Source organism: Fringilla coelebs (assembly GCF_963513975.1).
Source record: "Fringilla coelebs genome assembly, chromosome: 20".
Classification (NCBI taxonomy): domain Eukaryota; kingdom Metazoa; phylum Chordata; class Aves; order Passeriformes; family Fringillidae; genus Fringilla; species Fringilla coelebs.
Genome location: NC_140046.1, coordinates 2,391,554 through 2,411,745, shown reverse-complemented (window position 1 = coordinate 2,411,745; position 20,192 = coordinate 2,391,554). Strand labels below are relative to the sequence as shown.

The window sequence follows — 20,192 nt, the reverse complement described above, 5'->3', positions numbered from 1 at the left end:
CAATGGCTTTGTTTATTTTTAAAATGACTGAGAAATTAGGAGTGTTTTACACAATGCTGAAAGATGAGTGGGAGGTTGTTCATTTAATTTCTGTGGCTGTGTGAAGCCCTACTTGTCACTTCAGAGCCAGGGCTGGGTGACTTCTGGATGTTAATAAATATTTAGAAATAACACACCCAGAGAGAGGGATCAGGATGTGGTTGGAGGCTGTAATAGATCTTTGCTGCTGCCTCATTCCTGGAGGAATGACCTGTAATCTCAGGAAACTATTTATATAGATTGTGGTGACAAGGAAAGCACCAGGAGTTGTGACAAGTGTGTTTGTGATGGCTCCAGAAGTATTTGGAGTGTGTTATTAATGACAGGTTAAACAGATCCAAAGCTTGTAGACATGATAAGAATAACAAATAGTGAATACATTGATTTTTGAACATTTACAGGTTTAAAACACAGCATGTTTACTTGGGCTTTACTTCTTTACCCTTTTTTTGTTAATAGCTTGCTCTGAAGAAACAAAATTTGATTTTTGTGTTACCTTTTTTGTCAGGCCCACACAGAAGAGCAATAAATACATTCTTATATTTTCTTTTATTTGGTCCTGGTTTCCATGTGGGAAGACCAAAAGGAAGCATTACAGTATATGAAAATACTTTAAATATTAAATAAAGACCAGTTTGAAATTCTTTCTGCAAGCATTGAATATTCCATTAATTGGCATTTATTCATTCTCTTCAATGCTTTAATGGATTTATTCTCCTCAATTGCTCCAGTGGGGGTAACAGCCTTTTGAATTTCTCACCAGTTTTCTCCTCACTCATGCAAGATAATAAATTTGCCAGATTTGGGGATAATAACCCTGGATATATAATATTAATTGTTGAAAATTATGTATAACTTCAGGCACACTTGGCTTGCTGCTGAAGAAATGAGGCCTCTTGGTTCAGCTGCAGGTGGCAGCAGAACACTGGTGTTATTTCCACCCAGCCCCAGCATCTAAATCAACTTCTAGCCTGCAGAAATACAATTATTTACTTAGCTCTAAATCACTGATATTCTGTGCATAAAGCCAGAATGGGAAATATTAACATTAATACGATTAGCACTGTAGCTTTAAATAGAAGCAGATGATCTGCCAGATATATTTGGACAGAATCCTGTACAATTTTGCACAATAGTAAAAAAATAGTGAGTGGCACCATAATACAAAATAGAAGCTCCTTGTAAGTGAATATTTTATATTGTTTGCCTTCTTCTCTCTGAAGATTGTGGGAATAATTTGTATTATCAGAGATAGGAGATGAAAAAAATGAGTCTCTGACAAACATAGGCAGCTTCTGTATTTGTTATTTGACAGCAGCTTTACCTTATTTTTCATGGGAGTTGTTAGTGAGAACAATAATACTGTGTCTACCTTTAGTGAGAATTTTTTTCCCCCTACAAATCTGAAATATTACAGAAAGAGTTATAAAGTAAATGCACATTACTTATTGATGTGGGCTGTGGGTAAACTGACAATGCTGTGATGGGATCAAACCATGGATGAAAAACCTTTTCATGGCATAAAGGATCTTCTCCTTAAATCTGGAATTCTTCCCAGTGCAAAGGTGGGGAAAGCACCACTGAGGACAATGGAGCTGGGAGTCAGAAAATGGGATTTGTTTGCTCTCTCTCCCCTTTCTCACGTTCTTCCTGGTCACCATTCACAGCCCAGGGCAGTTCAAAGCACACTTTGAATATATTCTGCAGAAGAAATGAGCAATTCACAGCTTCCCTGCCTGTGGGAGGTGTTCATTTTGCCCTGCCTGAGTCACACATCAGCCTGGCCTGGGGCTGTCAGTGCTGCATTCAGAGCAATGCAAACAGGACTTGAGACCCCCCTGGGCACTGCAGGGGCTTTTCTGTGCTGCTTTCCTCCAGAGCTGATCCTATCCATGGGCTGAAGCAGTGAGACAGTGCTGGGGCACACCCAGTGCCGCAGGAGATGCTTCCATTTTATCTTTAGTTAAATTCAGCCTCTCAGGTTGCAAATAACTCTTTGGGATGAGCACAGCAGAACAGGCAAAAGCCCAGAGCAGCCCCACAGTCAAATGGTGGGCATTGAAAAGGAGCTGCTGAAATAAATAACCTTTGCAAATCACCTCTGCAGCGTTGGTACAGCAAGGAACTGCAACCCCAAACTCATTCCCCAGGTAAACATGGCCTGGAGAATGATGGTTCAGCAGGGGGGCTCCAGCAGAAACCCACCCAGAACTGGAGAGTGATGAACAGAGACTGAAACCCCCCCAGAACTGGAGAGTGATGAACAGGGACTGAAACCCCCCCAGAACTGGAGAGGGATGAACAGGGACTGAAACCCCCCCAGCCCTGGAGAGGGATGAACAGGGACTGAAACCCACCCAGAACTGGAGAGTGATGAACAGGGACTGAAACCCCCCCAGAACTGGAGAGTGATGAACAGGGACTGAAACCCACCCAGAACTGGAGAGTGATGGACAGGGACTGAAACCCACCCAGAACTGGAGAGGGATGAACAGGGACTGAAACCCCCCCAGAACTGGAGAGTGATGGACAGGGACTGAAACCCACCCAGAACTGGAGAGGGATGAACAGGGCCTGAAACCCCCCCAGCCCTGGAGAGTGATGAACAGGGACTGAAACCCACCCAGCCCTGGAGAGGGATGAACAGGGACTGAAACCCCCCCAGCCCTGGAGAGGGATGACCAGGGACTGAAACCCACCCAGAACTGGAGAGTGATGAACAGGGACTGAAACCCCCCCAGAACTGGAGAGTGATGAACAGGGACTGAAACCCACCCAGAACTGAAGAATGATGACCAGGGACTGGAGAATGATGGATCAGCAGGTGGGCTGGTCCTGCTGCTCCAGCAGAACCCAGCCAGAACTGGAGAATGATGACCATGAGCTGAAGGCACCCAGCAGTGCCCAAAGCTGGGCCCTGTGGACAGCCCACTGAAACAGCTCCTGTCCCAGATTCCTGTTGGAATTTGTTCTTAGAGGAAAGCAAAGAGGGCACTAAAACTTGCATGCTGTCATCTTTCCTTAATTTTCATTTCCATATGAGGAACTTGTGGCTATTCCAAATAGTTTTACAAATAAATACATCTGATGTGCATTCACCTCTATTCTAAACCATTTTAAAGTTTCCTTTCTGAAAAGGAAACACTGAAAATTCTGCTTTTCTTCCCAGCCATTTCATTATTCTGGATGAGGAGGGGAGCAGAGCTTTAAATTCTGGTGTCAGCCTGAGCAGGGTTCTCATACACCAAGGTGATTATTGTTGGGCCATCAAACTGGTAATAAAATTCCTGCTCAGTGTACAGAACTTTAAGACAGAAGAATATTTTTGCAAGGAAATAGTCCTCTTTGACTCTAATTAGGAGGGGTTTTTAGGATCAAGCCCAAATTTGCTTTCAGAGGTGTCATTTGCATATTCCCTAGGCTGTTTTACTTCAAATCCATTTCATTACTTTGCAATCCATTTCTTTAAATACATATTTTGGTCAATATTGGCCTTGATATATTAAATTCAGCTCTGCAGTTCTGCTCCTTTGAGTTGGCTGCAGGTTCACTTTTGTCTTTTTTGCCCTGCACGGGGGTTAATTATGAAATGAAAATTTCAGTTTAACAAAACAGCTTCTACTGGTTTATTGGAGACTTGAGCTTTATTAATTTGGATCAGCTGGTGCTATTTTAACTGGGCAGAGCTGTATTGTAAATTCCAGCCTGGTTGGAAATGCTGAGTAGAGTCTGAGTTAACAGGGGATGGAGCTTGGAGTGGGTGTGATATCTGACAAGACAATCATCAACCTTCAAAAGCTTGCTACAAATAAATTTCTATTTTAATTGAATTGCAGAGGTCCCATTCTCCTTCTCACCTCCTGATTTGCTCACTTTGAAATTAGTTATTAAATCTTTGCTTTAAATCCTAAACAAAATGTAGTCTTGTCTATATAAATGTTTTATGGCTTCTCTAAGGTCAGTCCTACCCTTTTGTTCTCCAGACCCTTTGGATTCAGTTCCCAAAGAATGGGGACTTGGCTTCATCATAACAAGAACCACCCCCCTTTCTCTTGGAATTTCTGCTCATGTTTGTCCTAATGTGTTGAGATGACTCTGTTTTTTCTCACAATAGTGATTTCTGGTTTATTTGATTTTTTAACACTTTTGAAAGTGGGACAGAGAAATATTTTGTTTAGATCTCCAGCACAGAAGCTGTAAACTTCACCTTTCAGATCAGTGTCTTCAGTGCAAAACCTGACCATTTTGTCCCTAATAGAAGCTCAGACAGGTCTATAAAGCTTTTATAAGTTAATGAATGTTTCACACCAGCTGCTGATTCCCTAAGTCAGGCAGTCTCCAGCCAGGGAGACTCAATCCCTCCTCGGGATTGAAGTTCCTGCAATCAGATTGAGACTTTCCAGACTTGAGAGTGGTCACATTTTTCATAGCTTAACTGTAAATCATCTTTCACTTAGAAGCTTTAGAGACAGACTGAGGAGCTAAATCTTGGAGTTTGCCTTCCTAACTAGTCCAAGGCATTAGATGAGCCTCATTATGGTGTTTCCCAAAGGATTAGAGAAAACAGTTTGGGAACCTTCAGAGCAGGACAAATACCAATACAAGTATAACAACTTTATCCTGCTGGTGATTTAGGTGTGAGCACAGGGCACTTGGAAATGGTTTGGAGTGCCAGAGTGGAGAATCCAAACCTTTCAGCTAGGAAATTATTAGGAATAAGTGATACTGGAAATAATTTGTTGGAAAATGTTGTGATTGGGAGCTGAAATGTGTTTATTGTGATTCAGTCAAGGACCAAAAAGTGCAATTCTGAGTGTCAGCACTTGGCCTGGCACTGAGTGCTCCTGTCACTGAGCCTGCTCACATCCTTCTAGAAAATTCCCTTCACTTCAGAATTGAGGCTGCTTAAATATTTGCTCTATGAAGTATATTTATAATTAGAGATATTTGCTGTACACAAGTGCAGGCTTTGTATTACAATATAAAATTTCAACTGAATTGCTGTTACATTGGGATAAAATTGAGAATAACATAAGTTGCCATCAGCTGCCAGTAACAAGTAATTGGCAATTCTAAATGTATAATTTTTTCTGAATTTAACCCAGTTCAATTGAGATTTTGATTCCTATAATTTTTTCAAACACTGCTATTAAAGTTGTGTTCCTCAGGCACCTTTATTGCTTCTTCAGTTTGGAGGTTTTGTTTTGTCATTTAGATGGTGGAGGACTCCCCACTGAAAATGCTGTTTATTTGTATGTAGTTTGAACAAATCTGCTTTTAATACCACATTTGTATTTATAGTAGTACTTAACTAAATTTAATTTAGGTTTAATTTCTTTGTTAACGTACTGTGAAGTAAATATCACAGATGTTTTACCATGTAGAAATTGGTGACAGAGCTGTGGATTTTGTATTAACCTTAAAGCAGAACCAGGAGTAATTTTGTTTTCCTTTCTCAGATTTTCCCTTTTGAAAGTCACAAGACCTTCATGAAAATGAATTGTTCTTTTCTTTGTCATATAAAACAATCTGAAAGGAAGGTGTGACAGAACCCTGCTCACTGACCTGCTTTAGACATGATGCTGTGCAAATTAAATCCATAAGTGAGAAATGCACCACTCTGCCTGGTTACACTATTATTATTATTATTATTATTATTATTATTATTATTATTATTATTATTATTACAGACTCAATGCTCACATACCCCTGGTGTTATGTCAATACAGAAAAGGGTATTTTCCTGGAAAGAACATTTTATTTTTATTTCTTTTAGATAGCAATTTAACCTAAAGGACAGATCTTGTTATCTAACTAGTCACTCTAGCTGGATATCTTCTTTAAAACAAAAAATCTGCTTTTTGTGTCCTGTATAGTGAGGTTTGGCTGCAACCTCAGCAGTGTAAGGAAAAGTAAAATCATATTCTCTGGGAATCTGATTTATTGTTCCAGTTCCAAGCTCTTCTGCTGGAAAACAGCAACTAAAAGATAATTCTGCAATGCATGCTTATGGATCTCCCCTCTGTAAAATGGTGCTGTAATTTATTTGAAAGCTGCTTGTGTTTTATTTTTGCTAGTATAGAGAAGCTCTTAGCATTATGAGCTTTGTCTGATTAAGTGCACAAAATGACAAACAAGGTTGTCCTGTGCTCATCTTCTTCCTTCTTTAGGCAGATAATCACCTTTAGAGGGCTGGATCCTATTCAGCCACTCTGGCAGTCAGCAATACCCAGCCCTAAGCCGCATTTACCAACCTAAACCTTGATCTGCAGCAGCAGCACATCAGCTGCTGCCCACCCTAAGACACGAGAGGAAAGTTGCAATTAGGATTTAGGAGGACATTTTATTATCTGAGATTTGAAATAGGTTTTGTTAGTTAATCCAAACATCTTTCCAGATATGTTGACAGAGCCCTTCTGTACATGTACTTACTTCAGCTTAAGTGGGAAGTGCAGTGGATGTTGCCAAGATTTAATACCTCTAAAAGGAGAATACTTGTCAAGGGCAGGACATGGAGGGAGGGGACAGAGCACTGCCTCCCCTCACGTGGCACTCAGCGTAGTAAAAGCAGGGTAAGGCTGATGAGGGGGACAGAAATGGTGCATTTGACTTTATTGATATTAGAAGGTTAATTAATTACTTTATTATACTATATTATTTTATATTAAATTACATTTAAACTGAATTTGTTAAGCACTCAACTGTGAATTTTGTGACTGTCAGCTGACAGTTTCAATACACACCCATGGATTCAATTGGTTAGTGAATTAAAACACACTAAAATCCAACTACCATTTCTCTTCAGGTAAACAGTCTTCTACAATGCCTTTTACTTGTGAACAACACAGAGCAGTAAATGAGATAAGAATTGTTTCCTCTTTCTCTGAGGTTCAGAGAATGTAAATTTTAGAAATATTCTTGGGAAGCTGTGCTTTGATTTTTTCTGTGGAGAGAAATGCAGCTACAACTCAGCAGTGCTGGGGCAGCATTCTGCTGGCCAGCTTCTCCTGAAAAATAAAATCTATTCCTTAATAAAGGAAAATTAGTAGCTTAACCAAGATTAGACTATACCCCAGCTGCTTTTATAAGTCTGTTGATTGTGTATGAACTCTGCATGCCCAGGGCTCAGCGTGGTACAGACAGGGGAATCTCTGCAAAGCTTAAAGAGCAGAATAAAATCCTCACCTTTCTCATGCTCCTTAAAATGCCTCCTTGTTTTAATAGCAAGCCATTCTTTTTCTTACTGACATTTGTAGCCATAACTTTTATATTTCTTTTGTGCATAGGAGGGACTTGTGTCTGTGCCATTCAGTCAGTGGGGGATGGATCCCAGGGGTTTTGTGCCATTTCAGTTGCCCTGGGGCTCATCCCATTGTCTCCAGCTCCTGTGTATTTTGATTTCTCCCAGAAGATGGAGGTTGTTCTGTGCAGAAGGAACCTGGGAAGGTTTTCTCTCCAGCTGGATTCACCAGGCTGGAGCTGCTGTGTCTGGTGGGACCACACTGGATCTGCTGCATCTTCAGTGCTTTGGTGTCCCCAGTGTCACCTGGAAATTTCCTTTCACTCTTTTTGAAATAGGGAAAATATCCACAAATCCCCAAGTTTCATCACCTATGTACAAACAGAAGCAGGTAAATTAAAATATTCCTATGGCAATTCTCAGAGTCTCTAACTTTATAAATCACAGACAGCTGAGCCACTCTTTTACAGAAGTCCCGAGTTTATTAAGCTAAATGAAACTAATGTTGGCAATTTCACAGTGATGGTACAGCCAGAGGAATTGCTGGAGACAAGGCAAGGCTGTTCCCATGGCTGCAGAGCAGGGCTGGGGCTGGCAGTGTGTGCCTGTACAGTCCCTGGACAGCAGAGGTCCTCCAGACCCAGCTGTTCATCCCCAAGTGGGAATTTTGCAGCAATTACCTTCCATTTGTCACTCTAGAAAATAATTTTGCTCAAGGATTTTGTCATGGAGATAAACAAACAGTCATCTTGTTTGCCTTGATTTTTAAAATTATTATTATTATTGTGGCATATTTGCTGTTGTTATTTCCTCTGCAGTGTTGCAGTAATATTTTAGAAAGATATTTGGAGGGTTTAAATCCTCTGTGGAGTGTTTTGAAGCCACATCCAGCAGTGTTTTAGCAAAGTATTTCTTGTGCCTTATCTGTGCCTCATTTAGCAGCAGTGCTGCTGTCTAGAAACACAACTCTTTAATTGTTATCAGAAAACACAAAAACATCTGAAATGGTATGGTTAGAATGTAGCTGATAGCCAGAAATTATCAGGTCACTTTCCAGGAAGATTGTAACAAATTTTTACTAATTTGGATTATTTGAATGCGTACAGCAAGTAAAGAGTTAGCAAGGCCTCTTGAATTTATGGGCTTGGGCAAAACTTAAATATTTATGCACTTATAGAGGTAAGTGAATTATCAACCTCTCATTTGTAGATTTATAGAAATACTACCAAAGTATGGAAATTATAAATATTGAAAGTGGTTTTTCTCCTACACACTCTACTGGCTGAGCACCTTAACAAGCTCTGTCTGAAAACCATTCCAACTTTGTTGCTGGTAACTTCCCTGTAACCTGGGCAACTAAGCTTTGAGGAGAAAACAAGAATATAAGTAAAAGTAACTGCAGTTTATTTTAAAATTTTTTCCATTATTAACACATTTTTAATAGCAGGAGACGCCCAGATTTTGGCTTCATTATTGAACATGCTGGGGAATGGGGTTTGGGCTAGAGCAGCTGCCAGCTTTGTGTCTCCACTCACAATTATTTCCAAATTGTTGCCCTGCTACTGCTATTAACTGGGTTGGTCATTCACAGGTTTTTAGAAGGCAAAAAAAAAAAAAAGAAGAAAAAAGGGATTTGAACATTTAACTTCAATTTGGTTCACTACTGTCTTTAACCTGTCGTGTTTTCTGGACAATCTCACCACGGTGCCTTTTTGTAAAAGCCCTCTGAATGATGGATTAAGATCTGTCTTGGATTTTACATGGATTAAGCTTTAAATTAACATAAAAGAATAACAATGTGAATCAATTTGATCAAAGAAAAAGTGTCACTAATTATTTAAACAGGACACTTAGTCCCCAGCTTTAAAGGCAAAGGAGCGGATTTCCCTTGCATGTGGATCGAATCAGAAGTATCCCATAATTGACTCTTTACAAGACCTTTCTGCAGAGTAATGGACTAGATATTAAAGCCTTAAGTATTTAAAGTGAGTTTCCTCCTTCTCTAAGTGGAGCTGCAGCTCTAAGAGCAATTTTACAAGTCTGACACATTAGTGCATCCCTGGGAAATCCTCGGGCTCGGGGCTCGCAGCCCCGCACGGTGTGAAACGGGCACTGCTGGAGCTGTGAGGAGCATCCTGAGAATCACTTCCAGATGGGAATGGCTGCTGGGAAGGAGCAGAGATAGTGCATGGGGCTATGCTTTACTTTATAAGCATCTAATTGGCTTTATCTTTGCCACCTATTTCTAATTTTGTTGGTGCCTCTTGGGAGAATTCATTCTCTGGTGACAAAGGCTCACGTGGCCCCAGAGCTGTTCTCCCTCCTGGGCTCTGGAGATGTCCTTCTGCATTTCTGGCTGCTCAAAGTGGATGAGATGAATGCTGCTGCAAATAAAACTCTGCTTTGTACCTGAAGGAATTCTCTATTTTCTCAGGCCAGTTTTCTTTTGGAGGGGATGCAGTGAAGTCATTCCCAAAAAGGGCACTGCTCTGTCCTTGGCCAGTCCTGCTTTGCAGGAGGGGTGTTGCAGAGCTTATCCTTTCAAATATTCTTCCTAAGGGAAGTAAAGGTACTACAATTTATCCAATCTTATAAAAACAATCATAAATAAGACAGGAGAACATGAAAATGTTGTAGATGCTCTCATTCTTTCCCAATCCTTTTTTGTCTTTTTTCTAACTATTGCTACTTATAAAATGGCATCTGTTATATTAGGGACTATTTCTGTCAATATAAACTTTTATTTGTATTAATCCTTGTTTAAATTGTTGCTGTGCTTTGTTTTAGAGCCCATGAACATCCTCCAGCTCTTTATTTTCCATTATCCATGCTCCAAGTGGTTTCTCCCACCTTGTACCCCAGGTTTCACCTTTTCAGACAGCCCCATGAATGTGGTACAATAATATTACACTGATAGGAAAAATCACTTCCTTTTAGTATGGAAATAATGGATATATAAATATTCCTTTGCTGTGTGGTTTATACTGTATAGACTTATAGGATAATGTTACTGAGAAAGCAAAATAATCCTTACTATGATACAGAATTTGCTTTTAGCCAATTTCTGTCTTCTACTGTCAGGTAGAAGCCAAATCATGCTGAAATCAACAGGAGATCAGTCAGGGAAGGAGCCCTGGCAAGGCAAAAATTTTGTCCCATATAGGCACAGTTTAAAATTCCAAAAGATGTGAAAAATCTGAATATCTGGACTTCAATTTGTAACATCTGGGACTTCAAAGCAGACATAAACAATATTGAATGAATTATATTTTTTCTGTTTCATCAAAATAACATTGTAAATACTGAAGCCACAAATTATACTTTAAAATGAGAGTGGACATTGACTACGATTCCCCTGAAAGTTGAAGTATTTTATACACAAAGATCAAAGAAATGCTTCTTAACTCTTGCAGAGGAGAAATAATTTATAAAAGTTAGTCTGAAACTCAGGTTATGGATTTAACTGCTCCTTTTTGTGGAGGTGAAGAAAGAGAGCCAAGTTTTGAAGTATTTATTTTCACAATTATTCCTGGGCTTGTCCTGTGCTCCAAGGAAAGGACCTCCCGTGTTCTGGGCAAGCCAAGTGCTCGCTGTGGCAGTCTTGGGGTTCCTTCCCTCAGCTGAGAGGGGAATGAGAGCTCAGCAAATCTCATTTTCTGCCCCTGGCAGGGTGACCTCGTCCCCCAGGCTGGGCTGGGCTTTTGGGCCAAGGCTGCTCCTGCAGGGCCACCTCAGCTCCATCCCGGGGGTTTCAGGGCTCAGGGACACCTTCAGCTCCATCCCAGGGGTTTCAGGGCTCAGGGACACCTTCAGCTCTGTCCCAGGGGTTTCAGGGCTGGGGGACACATTCAGCTCTGTCCCAGGGGTTTCAGGGCTCAGGGACACCTTCAGCTCCATCCCAGGGGTTTCAGGGCTTCCCAGCTGCCTCCAGGCCCTGTGGGACACATTCCCAGGGGCTGGATCTGCTCCCTGTACAATGCCCAGGTAAATGGGGTTTGCACAGGGCTGTGGGTGGGCAAAGCAGAGTTTCCAAACTCCCAAATCCCCAAACTCCCAAATTCCCAAATTCTCAAACTCCTGAATTCCCAAATCCCCAAACTCCCAAATCCTCAAACTCCAAAATTCCCAAATCCCCAAACTCCCAAATCCCCAAACTCCAAAATTCCCAAATCCCCAAACTCCCAAATCCCCAAACTCCCAAACTCCCACCAGAGCCACAGAGCTGCAGCAGCTCCCTGAGTGCTGCCCCCCCTGCCCAGGGTTGTGTTTGTGCTCGTGGCTTCCATCCCTTTATTTCCCCCTGGTGATTTCACAGAGGAACAAAATGGAGTTCCTATGGCACAGAGTTTTTCCATTGACCTTCCAACTTTCCATATGCTGCTCCCCTGCCACAGAGGGAATGTTGGAGCTCTTCTGCTGCTTGGACTCTAGGGGTCTGAGTTGTTAAACCTTTTACAGCTCAGGGGTGGATGTTGTGTGTGTGTGTGTCTTGAAATCTCAATTATTGAAGTCTAATGATTAAAATTATTTATTAAAATTCTCCTGATTTAAATCGTGCCAGAAGGTGATGCTGAGACCCTCAAGGGTCCTGAGCATTGTTGCACCAAAAAAAGAGTTTGTAGGTTTCTGTTGCTTCCAAAGAAAGTAAACCCAAGAAAACCCATAACTTTTAACTTGGTCTTAAAATCTTACCAGTCTAATTTTTCAGTCATGAGATTTCTGCCTGAAGTACTTTTCTTGGGCTATCTTTGTTTTACACCAAAACAAATATTTTGAGAAATCCAGTTTCCATTGATTTTCTTCCCCAGAAAAGCAGCTAGGAGCTAATAAAAGGAGGGGAGCTGGTCCAAGGAAAGCACTGGGGCTGTTGGAGATCTGCAGAGCTGGGCTGGGAGCAACCAGAGCTGCTGTCAATCCCCTTCCTTTTCCTCCTTTGCAAGGCACAGCTGGGCTTGCACCCACACTGGGGCTCCTTTCCAATAGCATCCAAACTAATATTCATTTATATTTAAAAATCAACCTAAGGAATCACCAAGAAATGTATGAAACTAATTGTAAAGCAAAGCCTGATCTCAGAAAAATCAAAGTAAACTCTCCAGCTCTTGTCCCAGGTATATTGATGCTGTTCTCAGCTCACCAGAGCATCAGAGCTGATTTTATAGGTTAAAAATAAGAGGCTTTTAAATCCTCTAATTGCCAAATTATTGAGGTGTCTCGTGGTATCTTTGTTAAGATTCCTTTGTGTGCTGCCTCTCCATCTTCATCCCATTCTTGCCCTGTGTTCCCCAGTTTGTTTCAGTCCTGGGGTGGTGTTTCAGTCCTGGGGTGGTGTTTCAGTCCTGCAGCCCTGCCTTCCTTCAGAGCAGTGTTTGGTTGCCCAGGAAGCTCCTTGGAGAACCACAGAGCATTTCCCATCTGAGCCCAGCAGGCTGTTTGTGATTTGAACAGAAAAAATGGCTTTTTTAAGCTTTGATTTCATTTCTAGGCATGCTATAAATTCCCTTAGAATCTACCAAGCTAAGCCAGTGTACATTTGTGAGTAATATCCTCAAGATGCAAGTAAAAATTGCTGATGTCTTTAAACTCTTGGACTCTCCTAAAGACTGGAGGCAGTTGGTGTACCCCAGGCTCTGCTTCCCTGGATCCAGCACACCTTCCAGAACATTAATTTACCTCTGTTAAATTTCCTAGAGGTGTTAATTGAAGATGCTGGAAATAAAGGTATGAATTCTGCTTCAGAGCCACAAATGTTTTAATTCATCTCCAGACAGATTATTTTTCAGTAATTTGTGATTGGTTTTAATTTTCTTGTTTTATTTTAAAAGGCTTCTGCATTGTTCTTTGCTGCTGTAGTTAATCTGTGCATTAGGAGGGGCAGAAGTGAATTTATGGCATAGAAACATTCATGCTGCTTGGGGAGTTGAATCCATCACCCTGTGTTTATTTGTCAGCTGTTTAGGTTTCCTTCACTTTGCCTCACAGTGCTTTCCCTGCCACTGCTGGTGCAGTGTGAAATAAGTTCAAGCTGTGTATGGAAGTGTGTGTACACAGGTCTCTGCTTCCATTCTGGCAGCCAAACATTGACTCCTTCCTTTCTGGGGTTTCCTGAAGAATGTGACTGCAAATCAAATGTTTGGGATGGCAAAAGCATCCAGAACCCCTGAATTATATTTGGAAATCTCAGCTTTAATACATGGCAGAGAACCAGATCAGATCCAGAGCCAGCTCACACCAGTGGATTGGATATTGGCAATTGAACAGATCCAATTCTCCCTCCTGCTTTCCCTTTATATATTTATATGTTACAAATGATTTTTTGATGTAGGTGACCACTTGTAACATCCCTGTGGGAATAAAACTGTCCCTTGTCTTTTCCCAAATTAAACTGCTTTAGGTGTAGTGTTCATTTTGATGTTTCAACCTTATGAAATTCATTTTGGTCCTTTCTCATTGTTGCCAATATTTTCTATGATTATCCCAGCCTGTCAATGACCTTTCTGCCTGTATAGAGCATCCTAAATCCTGCTCAAGGTTCCTCCTTTCTCCAGGACCGAGCCATAGCTCTGGTTTGAAGTTTCCAGAGCTGCTTTTTGGATTTCACTGGCAGCTCAGTCCCACAGTTGCTCCTGGCTCTGTCTCTGTGGTGAGTGGCACTCAGCAGGAGCAGAGGCACAGAACCCTCCCACCCTCCAGCTGCTGGGAGCTCTGCTGAGCTCTGGGAATCCCAGAGCTGCTTCTCCCTGGAATCAGGCAGAAAAGGGCTTTGAGAGGCTCCAGGATGAGAGGCTGAGCAGGGCTGGAGCCATCTGCCCCCAGAGTGTGGCTGGAGCAGGAGGAGATAAGGAGGAATCCTCCCTTCAGGAGGGATTGTTCAGGCACTGCAGCTGGCAGGTGAGCATGCAGCTGTCAAATACTCACTTGCCACAAGCACTACATTTCTGCTCTTAATATTAAAAGTGTGTCAGAATTTCCATTATAAACCACTTATTTTGTGGGTTTATAGCTTTGCCATAAAAATACACCTTGGGTTGAGCCCTGGCATGCAGCCATTTGGCTTCTTCTAACACAATATTAATTCAGAACATCCAGACAGTGTTTTTAAACATCAGTATCTGAGAAGTAGTTGCTTCTTTTTTATTTTTTCTTTTTTTTTCTCCTGAAGTCCCTTGTTTTCTGCAGGACTCACTCAGAAATCAAAGGTGGCCAGATGTGATTGCAACACGAATCTGCAACATCTGGAACCTTTTTTGGAAGGACTGAGACCTCTGATAAGACAGAAAGTTCTGGGGACATCTAGAGAAATTGCCAGGCCAGGTGGGAAGGCTGGATCCAGACCCCCAAGGCTGAACTGACCAGGTCTGGCTGCCACCACCCACAGAGCTTCCCAGAAAATGGCAAAAGAAGGAAAGTCTGGGGCAGATGAAGATATAAGCTAAAATATTCATTTGGGAACCAAATCAAAGAATCTTAGGTCACATTTGAAGCCCACAGTGCAACAAAGGATTGTCAGGCAGTGATCCCTGTGAGATGAGAAATTAGGACCAAAAACAAACTTTAAATTTGAAATTTAAGAATAATTCTGATGGGATATTTCAGATCAACTTCCAAGCTAACAAACTCTCTCCATCTGAGCTCTGAGCTTTCAGGGGGAGCATGTCTGGTCCTTTCAAAGCCCAGCCCTGATGAATGGCTGGAAAGGTGGGCAGAAACTGCAGCTCCTGGCAGCCAAATCCTGTAACTCAAGTCCTGCTTGGAAAATGAATGCTGAAAAGGGGCAATCCTAATCTGATCCCTGGCCTCGCTGTACAATTAGCAAAAGTGATAATCTTCATTTGTGAAACAAGGAAAATTGGCAGCTGGGAAAAAAAGAAAGGAAGTCATTCAGTTTAATATTAGACTTATGAAAAAATTGGCCATAAAAGCTGTTCTGAGGCTGGCCAGGACAGAGCCTCAGAAATGTCTGGGGAATGTTCTTCAATCACTTCAGGGAATGTGAGGACATGAAGCTGAAAGTGCTGAGCTCCAGAGGAATGAGGATAAAGCTTCAAGCTTTTCTCTAGATTTGGTCAGTTTACTTTCTGAATGGATATTGGGATCTGGGAAAGAAATGGAATAAAGTCCCTTTCTCTGCAGTTATTGGACAAGGTGAGCTGAAAAAGAATAAATTGGGCTCAGGCAGAGAGAGTGACTGCTGGCAGACATAGGGCTTTCCAAAGGTGGGGAAACTGATTTAGAAAAGTCATCCTCTCTGAGCAAGAAATGTAACTCAGATGATGGATAGGCTATGGAGGGATTTGGAGATCATTATGGCTGGCAATAGACTAATACAAGCTGGAAGTGTTGTCTTACCAATGAAATCCCTGGAAATTTTCCTTAATTATGTGGCTCAGATGAAGCATAGAATTTGCAGATAACTGATTTGGAGTGAGGAGATTTTCCCAGCCACTACAGCAGCTGCTTGGGGCAGTATCAAAGGAAAGGTTAACTGGTGGAAATCATATTTTAAGGGCCAAGCATTTGCAGAAACTTTTGCTGATAGATTTGAGGGGTGATTTTTTTTTTCTTCCACTAAGCCATTTAAATTCTAAATTTCTTTAAATGCAGAGCTGCAGCAAGATTTCAGGTGATCTCCCTGCAGCATGTGATGCTGCAGTGGGTGTACTTACTCTGGCTTTGCTCCAGCTTTCACAACTGAAAACACAACAGCTTGGAGGTCAGTACAAGTCCTAAAGGTGCAGGAAATACCTCCAGGATCCACAGAGCCTCCAGGGCTCTACTGAATTGAGAGGTGCCATCAGTGCTGGTCACCACAGCCGTGCCACAATCCCAGTTCCAGGGCACTGTTGAGATTCCAAGAAGTTTTTTCCAGTTAAAAATCAGTTCCCTGAATCCAATAAACACACAGGCTGCACACAGTGGTGTACCACAGATGGATTCTGAGGGAAACCAAGCCATTCCCAGCACCTCTCTGTCAGAAAGTGCTACTGGGCATCCAGGGAGTGACCTGGGATGGATAAATGAGCTTTCAATGAGTTTTGGACCTCACTCCCAGCTCTGATTGAAGTCAAATGGTGGCTGGGGTGGCTCCTGCAGAGCCAAGTTGCAGGAGGAAGGGGAGGGAACAGCTTCCAGAGCAGGACAAGGCCTACTGCAGCTTTAAAAGATGACTTTTGGCCCAGCACCTGCTGCCTTCTGAGGGTGGGAAGGAGCTGTGCTCCAGCCTGCCTGGATCCCATTAGCTCTAGATGGTATCTGGGTACCAAGTCCAGCCCTGAGGTGTGAGCTGATGGATTTACAGAGGGGCTGGAGCACACTGCCAGCCTCAGCCTGACAGCAGCTCAAAGGCAAGGGGACCATTGGCAGCAGAAGTGATGAATTGTGAGCACACAGCCAGCCAGGGAAGGCTTCCACAGACAGAAGGACAGAGGAGGGGCAGGAGCATCCTGGGCAGCTCCCAGGCAGTGCCCCTCAGGTGAAGGGCTTTTTTAAGGATTTTTTAAGGATTACTGCTGCTATTTCAGGCAGATTTTTTGTGGCTTTGTTAATATTGTAAAACCACTGCATGAGTTTGGTGAGAAGGAAACAATTTCAGTGGCTGGCACAGTGGGATTTAACGTTTTCAAAAATGTTTGTGTACAAAACCTCTTGTAACTGCTCCCATTTTCACCTCTCCATGCTCCAAATACCTTCCAGGCTGGATAGGGACTTATCACAACAAAATGTTCTGTTCTGAGGAGAGAAATTCATCTTGTGCTCAAAGAACATCTGACAGTGCCTAAATCCAGAGAGGATCCCACTGTGGTTCCTCTGGAGAGGGCTGGCCAAACCCTGGCAGGCTGCAGGGGCTGGAGGATGTGCAAGGCAGGAGTTGGGGTTTCATGGGGTGAGACAGGCTCAACTTCATCCAGAGAGCAGCTTTGGAGCTTCACCCCAGCATTGTCCCATCCCAGAGGATCAGGAAAGGGCCCCTGGGAAAGCCAGGTTGGATGTCCTGTTCCCCAAGTGGCTCCCCTGGAATTCTGTGTTCCCTTGGGACAGGGAGCTGGAGCACTGGGGGAAGACATCAACTCCTGCTCTGGGATTCCTGCTCTGGACTTTGTTAAACAGCACAATTGTGTCCAGGGAACACGTGGCTCTATCCTCCATTGGTCTCTCCTGACATAAATATACATAAATAAAAATGTGTTCATTTGTTGGTGTTCAGGAAGATTATTCTGCTGTTAAATTCTCCATCTCTCCTGTTGGATGAAGCAAAGGAAATCTGTACCTTAGTGAGGGGTGTTGCAGTCCCAAGTGGCTGGAACAGGTGTGGTTTTATCCCTATTCTTTTATAAAATATCATTAAATTCCTGGGTCAGTGCATGTGAACTAGCAATGGACTGATCACTTTCTTGCTACATTAAACCAAGTGCTATGAAAATTTGAGGAGGTTTTGCTACAGCAGAGATTCAGCTTCTAATTGTTTGTATCTAAGCCATGCTTTCCAAAATGTCTGATTTTTCTGTGCCTGAAGCACCCTGGAGATGTCATGTTACATTTCAGGTGTCTCACTGCCACGTGCAGCAACAGAGCAGAGTTACACAGCTGGAAATGGGGTGAAACATTTCTGTTAAACACTGACATCTCGACTTCTGCACATCCCTGGTGCCTGAAAACTGCAAGGACAAAAGCCTGGAAATTGGGTACTTATAAATAATCAGATTTGAACACCTTTATTTCATTTTAAGGCTGTTGGAAGCTTTCTTCCAGCAGTAAGGAAGGGTGAAACACTGGAAAATCAGTCCTGTAAGATTTTCCTCAGTTTCTAAAGCCTTGTTGAAGGAGCTCCCATGGAAATCTGTGCTCCTGCTGGTTCCTCTGGGTTAGCCAGGAATGCTGAGCTGCATCACAGGGCACCTTTCACCAGTCCTGGGGCAGGGATGTGTTTTCATGTACAAGCTGTTGATGTGGGTTTTATTCAGTGAAAGTGCCAGGTAGGTTTTATAAACAGGAATGGGAAGGAGAGCAGTGGCTGTGGGAGAGCCTCCTGCAGAAAGCAGCTCCTTGTCTTCAAAGAGCAGAGTCAGGAGACAGCTGTGCCTGACATTGGGGTCCCTGGGTCACTGACCCCACAGATATGTGTGTGTGTGTATATGTATACCCATACTAAAAAATATATCTATATTATATAATATATAATTATATATGTATAATATAAATTCTATTTTATATAAATATCAATTATATATCATATACAAAGATATATTTATATATTGTATACAAATATCTATTAATATATAATCATATTGTCATTAATATTACATTTTAATACATTATATATTACTATATATTAATATATGTGTTATATCTAGTATATATATTAATTACATATCTATATAAATATATATGTAATTACATATAAATGTAATACTATAGATTAATTATATGTTGCATATATTAATAAATATGTGCTAGATTATATATGTTACTATATATTAATTATCTATTGTATATATTAATAAACACGTTATATACTATATATTAATTACGTATATGTTAAAATAGATCTATTATATATGTATATTTAATACTATATATTTCTATGTATATTTAATACTATATATTTCTATGTATATTTAATACTATATATTTTTAATGTATATTTAATACTATATATTTCTATGTATATTTAATACTATATATTTCTATGTATATTTAATACTATATATTTCTATGCACTTGAGAGGTGCTTGGACTCTGCAGTGGCACAAGGTCTGAGCAGCTGCACAGAATTCAGGCAGGTTTTGGTTTACATTTGGAGCTGCCTGGCAGGTTTGAGGGTGTCCCTGGTTTGTGGGACTCTCTCTCTCTGTCAGGATTTCTCTCTGGGAGCTGTGCTGGCACCAGGAGCTCACTCCTGTGTCCTGGGCCCTGCTCTGTGTCCAGCCCAGCCACTTCCTTTGGATCTCTGCAGAGCTGGGGTCCATTCCAGGGAATGCTGAATCCCTCAGTTCCAAACATCCTGCAGAATGAGGCCAAGGACTCTGAGGTAGGAAGAGGTGTGAGGAGAGCTTTATTAGCATGGCACATATTTAACCCATAGGAAAAGCCACAAATTTTACTCATTTTAAGTGTATTTCACACTTTTTGACTATTTGAAATAACCACATTTGTAAAAACTCCTTTTAATGAATAGAGCTCTTTATGTACAAAGGCAAACTCCTTTTTTTTCCCCCTAAATCCAGTCCTTTTAAAATACCATTTCTTTTGTAGGTCTGGCTGCTTCCCTCCTCTGTTCATTATTGCTTGCTGCTACAGAACCCTCCAGAACCAAAACCAGGAAATTTAGATTCTGTTTTATCTTAGAAGAGTTTTGCTGATCAATGCCATGTATTCATCAGGACTAATTAGACAGATAAGTAAAGGACTTTAATTATTTAATGCCAATCCAAACTAAGTTGGTGTTCAGCACAATATTTGTGTGTGAGGGATGGGAAGGAGCTGCCTGGGTACAAATTCTGACCCCATTGAACTCACTGGGGGTTCTGCCATTTGACTGCACAAAGCAAAGGCTTCACCATATGTTCAAAAGAAATATTTCACTGGGGTTTTCTGAATGCTGGTAAATGGGGTTTTATCTTCCTTTTCACTTTTGAATGTTTGTTTACCTTACATACCCCTCAAAGTAATTTAATATAAAAAAACTTCTCATCTATTCCGTTTTATTCCAAGTTTGAATTGCCTCATTTTTAAAATTTCTTGTGCATTTAGAGACCCCACGTGGCAATGTCTGGGCTGAAAACATGGTAGGGGAGCACTGGCATATTCTGTCTTGCTGTGATTTCAACTGAATTAAAGAAACCCAGAAATGAAAACATTTCCATTTGTTTATGTAACTAAAAAAGCCCCATAAAACTGAGCTGGCAAGAATATC

The 20,192-nt window shown here is 41.5% G+C and overlaps 1 protein-coding gene across 1 annotated transcript in view; it reads left to right on the top strand.

The window, feature by feature from the left end:
- The window catches only part of LOC311161569 (uncharacterized protein), a gene marked incomplete at both ends in the record, with an annotated part of 44,790 nt that extends 25,166 nt beyond the window's left edge, over nt 1–19,624 (top strand). The window contains one exon of the mRNA XM_084219242.1: nt 19,532–19,624. Within this exon, the coding sequence (XP_084075368.1) occupies nt 19,532–19,624 (93 nt within the window). The remainder of the gene's footprint in view (nt 1–19,531) is intronic.
- Between the last annotated feature and the right edge of the window lie 568 nt (nt 19,625–20,192).